General features: G+C 46.2%; 1 protein-coding gene across 3 annotated transcripts in view; it reads right to left on the bottom strand.

Annotated features, from left to right (window-relative positions):
* Window positions 1–10,807, bottom strand: part of FRAS1 (Fraser extracellular matrix complex subunit 1) — a 468,008-nt gene that overhangs the window by 11,989 nt on the left and 445,212 nt on the right. For all 3 annotated transcript variants that reach the window (XM_019516785.1, XM_019516787.1, XM_019516786.1), the window contains 5 exons: window positions 9,200–9,432; window positions 8,599–8,759; window positions 6,904–7,118; window positions 3,177–3,327; window positions 2,046–2,153 (listed from right to left, as the gene is read on the bottom strand). In XM_019516785.1, coding sequence (XP_019372330.1) covers window positions 2,046–2,153; window positions 3,177–3,327; window positions 6,904–7,118; window positions 8,599–8,759; window positions 9,200–9,432 — 868 coding nt within the window. The remainder of the gene's footprint in view (window positions 1–2,045; window positions 2,154–3,176; window positions 3,328–6,903; window positions 7,119–8,598; window positions 8,760–9,199; window positions 9,433–10,807) is intronic.

Raw genomic sequence — 10,807 nt, forward strand, 5'->3', positions numbered from 1 at the left:
GTACCCGTAGGACTATTAGGCCTGTGTTTCCCTGAGGATACAGGACTGAGACAGTCCACTCTCGGGGTGGTGGCGGCACGTTACTGCCAGACTAGCGAGTGTGCTCCAGGAGAGGGGTCAGCCGGACATAAGGAGCCCCTAGAGAGGCATTCGGAGCCTGGAAGGTGGTCAGGAGCAGGGAGGTGGGCGGCTCAACGCAGAAGCGCCCCCTACTAGCCCGCCTCACGTGGTGGAAATAGCGGTGGGATACGAATACCCAGCTGTTTTCCCGAGGTGGGATCTCTGCACCTGCCACACCCAGCCTTCCTAAATACCTGTCATGAAGTCATATGTTGGATGGGTGTGATTGTATAGCAGGGCACTGGGATGTGCCTGCTCCTTTAAGTGAGCTGGAAGCCTGTGAGGCTGCTTACAGGCGGTGCATGGGCCTGATATGAGACTCACTTGACCAGAAGAGGACACAGGCTACAGCTATATAAGCCCAGAGCCTGGGTCTGGGAGTCTCTCCCTGGCAGCCATAGGGTAAGGAGCTCTGGGCAGCAGGGCTCCTGAAAGGACTGGAACTTATATAACCAGTGCTGTAGGCCTGAAAGCAGAGGCAAGGCCCCTAGGCAGAGAAGGACTGAGTTTACAGGCAAGTGGTCTTCGTTTTATTTTGAGCCCACAGAGGGTCCTGGTGCCTGGGGGAGGGCTAAGCTGGACCAGAGGGTTCCTGAGCCTGGAGAAGGGGCCACATGCAAGACCAGGGTCTGAGAGCCCAGTAAGGAATGGTGTAAGGGACACGGGGTGTCCAAAAGCCAAAGGGGGCTGAGTGCATAATTAGTCAACATCACAGAGAGAGAACACTTGCAAGGTTTGGGGTGTGGTGTAGGGGAGGTACGAAGTCACACATGGAGCCATGACAGCAACAGGTGCCCAGCTGCAGTAGAGACAGGCTGAGAGGGCCTACTGGCCTAGGTGCAGGACTGTGACAGAGGGGACCCAGGAAAGGCCCAGTGGGGATTGACACAGGCTCAGGCAGTGGTGCACGTGCACCCCCTCAGAGCGCTGGTGCATCCCCTGACAGCCAGCATTCCCCGCTTAGGCAGTGGGCAGGAGGGAGCACTGGTGCCCACACTGAAAGCACCAGCCAGGGTGTGGGGATGCCAGGAGAAGTGCCGCTGGCATTTCCATGTGTGCCACTGGCACTTCTGGGTTGGCACAATCGGCCGCAGGGGGACTCATCTCCCAGTCGCTGACTGACTCAGGAGGCACCAGTCACCACTGAGCTTAGGCTCACATACAGCCCACAGGCAGCCTCCCTTTTATAACCTTCACTAAGAGCAAGGCATGGCTGGTGAGATTCCAGGGAAGGGCTGTAGCCAAGCCTGAACCAGACAGGGGTTGCACAGCCACCAGGAAGCATTATGGCTGTCCCCATGGCTGCAGAACTGCTACAGATTGCAATAGCTAATGTTCATTAAGGGTCTAAAATAAAGTCAAACATAGAAGGGACCAGTCTTACAAACCTTAATTCAGTACTTCTGTTTGTATATCAGCGTTCCCTCTAAGCTGTGTGCATGTGCAGCCGCGCGCAATAAAAAATCATGCCGCGCAATTATTTTTTAATGCTGCGCACACAGTGGCATATGGATGGAGGTGCGTGGGGGGGGCAGTAGGGGGCCATGGCCCCTGAGCACCGGCCGGGGGCGGGGGGGATGCCCAGTGCTGTAGCAAGGGGGCGCCAACGCTCTCCGCGCTGCCACCAGCTTTGCATCTGGCCGCTTGCCACCCACCCCAACCTGGGCAGGGGCTGCTGAAGGAGCAGGGAGAAGTGGGCACATTGAGATACCTGCACACTCCCAGCCAGGATAGCTCATGGATCACTAAACCTTAGGGGGAACACTGTTCTGTACAGGCTCTTCTTTAAGGGAGATTCAGAGTAACAGTGGCAAAAACACAGGTGCCTGCTGTACAGTAGCATAGTCACCTACCATTATTGGTTGTGGTAGCTCCCAGTATTTTTGAACGCTTTGCTTCTAAATCAGGCTGATGCTCTCACTTACCTCTGAATTTGGCTTGGGTCTTGAATTCTATCACCAGGCGGCCATCCTCTCGGATATAGATTCGTATTATCTGCAGCCTTGCAGAAAGAACACTGTCTGTCTGGATCCCTGCATGAGTACAAGGTGGAGAAAGTAAATGTAATGGTGAGAGGACTACCTACAGGACCAGCTTGCACTAAGGTGTATTTTCCTCTCCAGAATGAATTCCAACAATGGGGATTCTGGTAATGCATGCCCAGGGTGCAATCCTTGCTGCTCGCACTCCATATGGACTAGCAAAACTACTTCAAACGTTGGGTGAAACAGAAGAGAAAATTAACCCAAAATGGACTCCCAAGTGTTACACACAGGATAACCTGTGATAACCTGTGAAGGGGGTGTAACTCACTGAAGGAGGAGAGGAAAGGCTAAACCTTATTCTATCTATAAGGTGTCAGTGTGCAATCCTATTGTTCCCTGGCAAGTCCCTGAGAAAACATTCCTTTGGTAAGGTGCCTTCACTTTAGCCTTAAGACAAAGGCTAGTGGTCATGAAAAGCAGCAAGGAGAAAAAGGAGTTATTGACCTCTTGTATAAAGAATTTTCCAGGGATTCAAGCAGGGTGGAATAGGAGTGCACTTGTAACCCTAAATGCCACTCAGATACCTTTAAGTTGGATGTGGCCTGAACTAAGCAGGATTTATAGTTGGTAGTAATGTAGTACAACTCTATGAGGTTGCATTGGGAAAGAATCCCGTTCTCTGAGGACTGGTGGGTTGTGGGATGCGGTTGGTGATTCCAATATTAGATTAATTTAAGAGACAGCTGGGGAAATCACTACAAGGTATGCCTCCAGGAGCAATCCTGGCCAGGACTTGGGAAGGAGGGGCAGAGCAAGCTAGGGTTAGGGGTGGGGGGAAGGGGAATTGACCTCAAAGGTCTTGCTAAGCTGCAGTTTCTACAACTTGGTGAAATCCATTTTGCAATATTGACAGAGAGGTTAAGGGGGGAATGCTAGTCCCCCTGGCTATTTGTTTACAGTTCAAGGGACTGATCCCACGCATGCTAACCCACACAGAAGTCTCATTTACTTTGCCAAGTCAGGTGTGCAGTCCAAGAGAAACAAGAGAAGAAAAACCCTCCCTCTGCCTACCTGTCCTCCAGAGAACAGTGTCATAGAAGAAGGAAAATTCCATCTCTGTGTGGTGCTCGAGAGAGGCCCAACCTCTAGGTGCTGTCACATAGATGTATGACACATAGAGAGGGACGTGGACTGTTAGGAAGGACTGAGCAGAATCTCGCACCTGTCAAACAGGAAGATGGTTGTGGATGGTTGTGATCTAGTTGGGGATGGTCCTGCTTTGAGCAGGGGATTTGACTAGATGACCTCCTGAGGTCCCTTCCAACCCTAATTTTCTATGATTCTACGGTTCTATAACTTTTTAGAAAAAAGATCCTGGGATGACCTTGCAACAATGCTTTGTAGGTGCATTTTAACCAGAAAACATTTTGCACTCAGCTTTTGCCACAGAAGTAGAGAAAAAGGTCAGAGATACATTAAAAATTCTTTTTGTTCTGGTCTTCTAGTCTGACATCTAAGCATTAGACTCTCTTCTTCTGCAAGAACCATGGATGTCCTAGGCATAGGAAACACAAAAGCATGGTAGGTTTCATCTACACTACAGAGCTGTTGCTGTTAGCAAAAACTCCGAGTACAGACACAGTACTGGCATAGCTATGCCACCTCCCCAGACAACGTTAGCTAAGCCCACAAAAGCCTTCTTCTACTGGCATCAAGGGCTTTGTCGACATAGTTTGGCTAGTAAGTTTTTGCAGTGAGAACCTGACCAAAATAGGAATTTAAAATTATTTACATTACAGGACAAATCTTTTGTGGCTCTGTATAACATAACAATTGTAGTTAGCAGTACTACGTATTAGGCTAGCTGTTCTAGCAGTAGTAAGTACTAGGCAGTGGCTGCATCTATACATGCAGTTAATTTGAAGCAATAAACTCTGGAGAAGTTCAAGCTGAAGTAGACTATTCCTGGGTGCAGTGTCTACACGTGTGCTCAAGACAGCAGCAATTTGAGCCAGATTGGAGCAGTTTATGCCAGGTTCCTCAGCCCCAGGCTCCAGGTGGTGGCTTCAGGAAGCAGCAGAGGCAGGGGGAGAGGGCTGGCTGGGGCACATGGGTGTTGGAAGTATGGAGCTGTGTGGCTAGGTGGCAGGCAGGAATCTGGCCCTCCACTGGCTGGGCTGACTGGGTGCAATTTACACATGCAGTCTACATGTGTGTTTAATGGCAGTAAATTACCCTGACCTAAGATAGTACTGTCCATGAAAGTATTATCTTAGTGCGCCATAAATTAGTTTACTGTGGCCTAATACCGTCTCACATGTAGACAGTGATGCTTTATTCTGCAGCTAATTAGTCTACTCTGCAGTAAAGCGCATGTGTAGACACAGCCAGCATGTAGTATGCAGTCTCTTACTTCCAGTAAGTAGTAGCCTATGTAGTATAGGCTAGTATTTACTTCTGCTGTATAGCCTAAAAGCCTTTAATCCTCTGCCATTCTGGTATAGCTAAATAGACATTTTTCTTTACTTTCACTCTGAGTATGGAGGCATATCTATGTAATTTCATGATCAAGTGAATGGAATTGGTGAACATTCCTTTTTAATGCCTGAAGCATGGATTGGAAAGAATAACGAGTATGCCTACACTGTACTACTGTAGAAATACCAAGCAAGTTGCAGTTCTGGTACCTTAGGTACCAAATGCAGTGTAGTTGTAGAAGCATGAAACTCAATACTGGATAATTTAACTTGTTTCTTGTTTACCATTAGCTCATGTATCTCCACACTACTATGCAGTTTAACATATAGACATACCCATCTTAAGGAATATCTTTTTTAAGCTTTTCAGATATTAAACCTAAACTACAGGTATAAGTTTTATTTGAATAATAAAAAATAAGGCATCAGTGCTAATTTTATAGATAGGATTTTAAAAAACATTCTGCACCAGCCTATCTGTGTTCTCATTGAAGGCAATGGGATTGGAACCACTAACTTAAATAACAGAGTTAAGCCAGTACTTAATTACTGGTAAAAACCTCATTTTAATTGCCTAAAGCTCGCATACTGGGTAAAATTCACCACAGCCAGTAGAAGGCCTGTATACCGTTCCAGACTTACTAATCATGGGAATTTAAATGTAAACAAAGAAAGCATTTTTAGGCTGCCGCTGGAAAAATAAGTAATACCTCTTCAGCTGCTAAAAGAGCACAGAACAAATACAGAGCACTTCTCACCTGCCCCAAGCACTAGAGTTAGTCAAAGCTGGCTATGTAAACATTTCTTTACCTTTATATGAATGGCACTATCTGAACCATAAATATGGATGTGTCTGTACTTGGCTTCTACCATACAAACGCACTCCAGCAGGGTGACCAAGATATGGCTCCCAGGAAGCAGTGGTAGCATTAATTGCTACAGTTTCCAGAGCATCAGCATTTAATGCTACCACCACTTGTGCTGGCAAATGTTCAGACCCATGGGGAGTCATACAGATGTTGTAGACCCCCCCACCACCAGATCAAGCCTGCAGACTGAGCCTGTGCCATTCCTGTCTCATGGACCATCTCCATGCCACTGTGGGGCTGGATGAGCTGGGAACCCAGATTGCACTGCAGTCATTAGCTAACCATGCATGAGGCCCTGAAAGGCTGGATTTTATCTCTAGAGACACAGGCCTCCATTCATAGAGAATCATAGAAAAATAGGATTGGAAGAGACCTCCAGAGGTCATCTAGTCCAACCCCCTGCTTAAGGCAGGATCATCCCTATCCAAACCATCCTATATAAACCATAATCTAAACTCTTCATAAAACTTCTGTCAACCTTAATACAACACAAGACATAACACCCTAACTTGCCACAGGTAAATCAGGAGAACCACAGCAAACAATGTCTTGCTTCTACAAAAAGGTTGTTAATACACACTCAGGAGATTCCAGGTAAAGGGCCATACCCCCTGCTACAGAAGAAGGCAAAAACCTCCACAGTCTATACCAACCTGACTATGGGGTAAAATTCCTTCCTGACCCCAAATATAGTGATCAGTCTGACCCTCAGTGGAGGGGCAAGACCTTCTAGACAGGAACTGCTGGCTTTAAGTCCCAGCAGGAGCATTGGCACATCCATCAAAATCCTCAGTCTTGGCTGCAGAGATGAAAGAAATAGTAATCCCTGGACAGCCAATGGAAGGGACTGATATACACATGAGCTTGTGTGACATATGACAGTTTCTGGACGTATGTATACGTTTCTGGTTTTCAGCAGTACTAAAAACTAACCTAAGTGGCCTCACTGAAGTTGCTGATCCACCTCTTCTTGAGTTGAAAGGCAAAGATATATTCCATCCAGCAGAGGGCAGTGGTGCATACAGAAAGAAGCCACTTTTATTACAGAACATTGCTCATTCTCGCTCTGCTAACAGAAAAAACTTGAGAATTCTCAAAAAATGTCTATGGCCTTACCCTGCTATTCATACAGGATCAAATTCTAAGCAAGTGTAAAGTGACAACTCCACTGAGTTCAATACTTGTTCACATAGCCTGAGAATCTGGCACAAAGCATTTAATAGCAAAAGACAGTCACAAATTTTTTTTATTAAAAATAAAGCATTGCCTTTACAAAATGTACAGAGTATGTTAGGCTTATCAAAATAAAAGGACCAAGTAAATTTCATGATGCACTTTTCTACCTATGGTAACAGGGACAAATCAAATACGTTTCAAATCTGTGAGGTAGAAGAGGGATACAGTGAGTAAATACTGCCAGATCTGGATTGGGCTTTGGAAATGAAACCTCACCTGGAAGTCAGCAGTGACAGATCCTCCACAGACATCAATTAGTTCTGTCATGTCATAGTAAGCATCAAAGGTCCAAATGCAGCTCTTTAAGTTGAGGTGCTTGTAAAGCTGGATTGTCTTTGGCTCTCTCACGGTGGGGTCAAATTGGTAGGGACGATCATACCCAGGACCCAGAATGAGGCTGTCATAAGTCACCTCATCCAGGAAACCTGCTTCTGGAATGACAAGAAAAAGGGGACTTGGTTCTGTGTACTAAGAATGTTGCATTTCAATTCTCAGACAAGATAATAGATGTGCTTTGATGATGATATTTATGAAAGTAGTGCCCAGGGGCAAGGCTTAAACAGGAGTGAATGCTGAGGACTTCTCAGTGCCTTAAGGGTAGAAATAAGCATGGGTGACTGGTGCCTCCTGATCCTGCGGGGGCACCAGTGGCCAATCGCTGACTGGGGAGAAGCAGGGCGTTTCCCCAGCGGCTGATCGATGCCAGCGGAAGTGCCAGCAGCAAACCGGAAGTGCCGCTGGTGCTTCTCTTGGCACCTGCACAATCTCGGGGGGGGGACGGGCCATCACCCCCCACCCCCCGGCTGGCAAGGGCCAAGAGGACCAATCTTGAGGGGGCATGTGTCCTCCCCCCCACGCATCGCCTATGACAATAAGGATGGGGTGCTGCAATTATTCTAAAAGCAAACATCAGAAACCCACTCTGAGCCTTTTGGATAGGGCAGGATATAAACCTAAACAGTAACAAATATATAAAATACATCAAATAAATCCAGGAAATTCAGAGGTATCTACTGAGGCAGGAAATCTACAGAGGCAGAAAAATGCACAGTTAAGGACCCTGAACAATCTGAACTCTGCTCCATAGTGACACCATAAATTCTGCATGCAGTTGTGATACATATGTAATACTGTTCTGTAATCTGTGACTGGATTAAGCTGATTTTTAATGACATGTTTTGACTTTTTTTTGGATTGTGGAAGAACAGAAGGCAATTAATTTGCCTTCTGTGCCACACTGCAGACAGAGGCATTAGGGCATGTGTATCTGTCTGTCAAATGACCCTCAAAGCCTTACCATGGAATATAGATGGGAAAAAAGAAAATTAACTCCTCAGTGGGCGCATTTACACACACATATGCATTTAAGTGGTTTTTACACCGGCGTCTTCAAGTGCAGGCACTACAGTGCAGTAAAGCTGGGTGTAGACTGACTTGGGACTAAAGCTGAGTCCCAAGTCAGTCCGCACACACAAGGTTACTGCGCAGTAAGTCATCTACACATGCCTTACTGCGCAGTAACTACTTGGGCAGGTAGCATGATGCAGGTAGAAAATTTATGTTCAAGTCAGCCTAAGTTACCATAGGTACTGTGCAATATGGGCGTACATGTGTAGATGTGTGCCCATACTGTGCAGTAATTTTCCATTACTGTGCAGTAACCTAAGTTACTGCACAGTAATGGTGCAAGTGTAGACACATCCAGTGCGTGATTTAATATATACCCTCCTGAAATAGGAAACCTCTGCTGACCAATATTATTACCTAAACAGAGAAATTAATTATTATTCATTATGTAGATAATGCCAATAACATTCAGAAATAGTTCTACAGGGTCCTTGCCTTTAAGAGCTTAATGATCTACATCTCCTCTTTCACATTTACAAAGCAAAAGTTTGCTTTCGCAATTACCTGAGATGCCTTTAAGGTCACTGATGGTAACCAGGTTTGAGCAGACATGCTGGTGTCTGTAGATGGACTCAGATAACAGGAAATGCAGGTTGTGCAGAGGCATTGTGGAGATGAGAGGAAGCATTCCATCCTGGTGGGGAATTTGCACTGAAATATGGATTCTGGAACAGATTGCAGAAAAAATAAACAGCTGCTTCTGCTTTGTCAAAGGCGGCTTCACAAAAGAGGGGAATACTCCATCAACTTACACAACAAAAAGGTATGGAGCTGTGAACAGCTCAAAGGGTGAAGGTGTTTTTTCTAGTCTGATGTTTATTTAGGGCTGGATTTCCTTGCTCATGTTAGTCTCACTGACTGCAGTGTTATTATAACTCCACACAAGTGAGGGAAAGAAAAAGAACAAGAGGCATACACTACAGATCTGTACTACTAAATATATGATCAGGTAAGGTTAGGATCCAGCAGGAAAGAAATTTCATTTCCTACTCTCATTTTCTGTTCTGTTCGTTGTCTATGTATAACAACAAAAAAAGAGTGAAATATTTAGAACCCTAAAATATCAGAATCAGAGTCACCTGACAGTACATTCCCAGGCTGATACCTGTTAGGATGCTCCTTGTGTTTGACATCCAGATACTTCAGTGTGGCAATGAAAGATTGTGCCTGGAAGCCTCGGGCTGTTCCAGCTACTACTGGGGTGTGACAAATGGCACTGTCTGTCCCTATGGTAACAATGTTGCTTCTCAGTGGAGTCCCCACGTGGCCAGCCTTGTCCACAGCTTTTGCCACGCAGCGCACATGGAACCGCCGGCTGAAGTAAATGCTGTCCAGCACCTGGGAGGAATGAGGAAGGAGAGGTCTGTATATGTGCCTTAGAAGCAAAACTATGCTGATGTTTTTCCCCAATGTAGTTCTGCCATCTAGGTCCATTGCTTTCATAAACATACAGGGAAACCCAGCTGTGCCTGCAGTCATGGGTACGCTGTTTTATGTGCAAACTGGGTACTGGGGCCTATGAATATTTGCCAGGGTATGGGGGCATTCAGGCACTTTCATTCTAAAAGTATCAATGCTACAGTAGTATCTTTGTATGTGCCAGGTGTTGTGCAGATACACAGGTAAACAGAGTGGCCCATTCAATGAGGCAAGAGGAACTTGGGGGTGGTGAGTCATTAGAGAACAAAATATTGCTTTCTGATCCTACAGGCTGATCTGCAGAGTTCCCTGAATTGGAACAGCTGAGAAGCTGATCTAATGGATATCACTAATACAGACTCTCTGGTGTTCCCTACACCAGCGCAATATAAACACAACAATGTTTCTCTCCAACAGACTCTCTTTGTCTTGTCCTCCTGACACCCTCCTGTCTACCTGCAAAGTCTGGTGAAGCAGTTGGTGAAGGAGCAGGGTCTGCCAGCTTTAAGCTTCTGGGGAAATTCCTCCTTCACCACTTACAGGACAAAGGAGCAGGATCTCAGCAGAAGATCACCCTTAATACTCCACATTCCTAAAGGACAAAATCAGATAGAGGGGCCAGGATGCAGAGAAGAGAAACAGAAGACAAGCAATCATGGATTTTGGGGGTTTTAATCAGAGAATTTTGGATTTTTAAACAAAGAAAACCAGGATTGCTGGGATCATTTGATCTCAGCAGTATTCCTGCCCAGAGCAGGGGGGCTGGACTCGATTATCTTCCAAGGTCCCTTCCAGCCCTTCATTTCTCTGATTCTATGATGGTGATTGGTGCATATCATCTTATTATGGTATCTCAGCCCCTCTAGCTGACCACTGTCAGTTCCTCCTCTTTTTTTTGTCTGCTCAGCAGCTATAGGTTTCACTGTTGCCTGGGGGTGGGGGGTTCCTTCCTTGCTTGGTTAAAAAAGATTTAATGGCTGCTGGCTTTTCAGTAGGCCTGTGCGACGCAGCAAGTATTTGCTTCAGATTCGGATTCAGCCAATTCAGAGGTTCAGTGATTCAATTTGGTGATCTGAATCACTGTCCTGATTCGATTTGCTGATTCGGATTTGGAGATTCAGCCATAGACTATATAAGCTGTCCTCGATGATGCTGGACACAGCTGCCTCCAGCTGGTAAGTGTGCTGTGGTAGGCAGAGGTGGAAGGGAAGGGGTCTTGGTGGTGGGAGATCAATGCCCCCACAGTGAGGGAGGGGCTGGGGCTGGGACAAGCTGCCCAGCTGGGGTGGGGGGG

Source organism: Gavialis gangeticus, unplaced genomic scaffold, assembly GCF_001723915.1.
Source record: "Gavialis gangeticus isolate Ggan-Ray unplaced genomic scaffold, GavGan_comp1, whole genome shotgun sequence".
In the NCBI taxonomy this organism is placed as follows: Eukaryota; Metazoa; Chordata; order Crocodylia; family Gavialidae; genus Gavialis; species Gavialis gangeticus.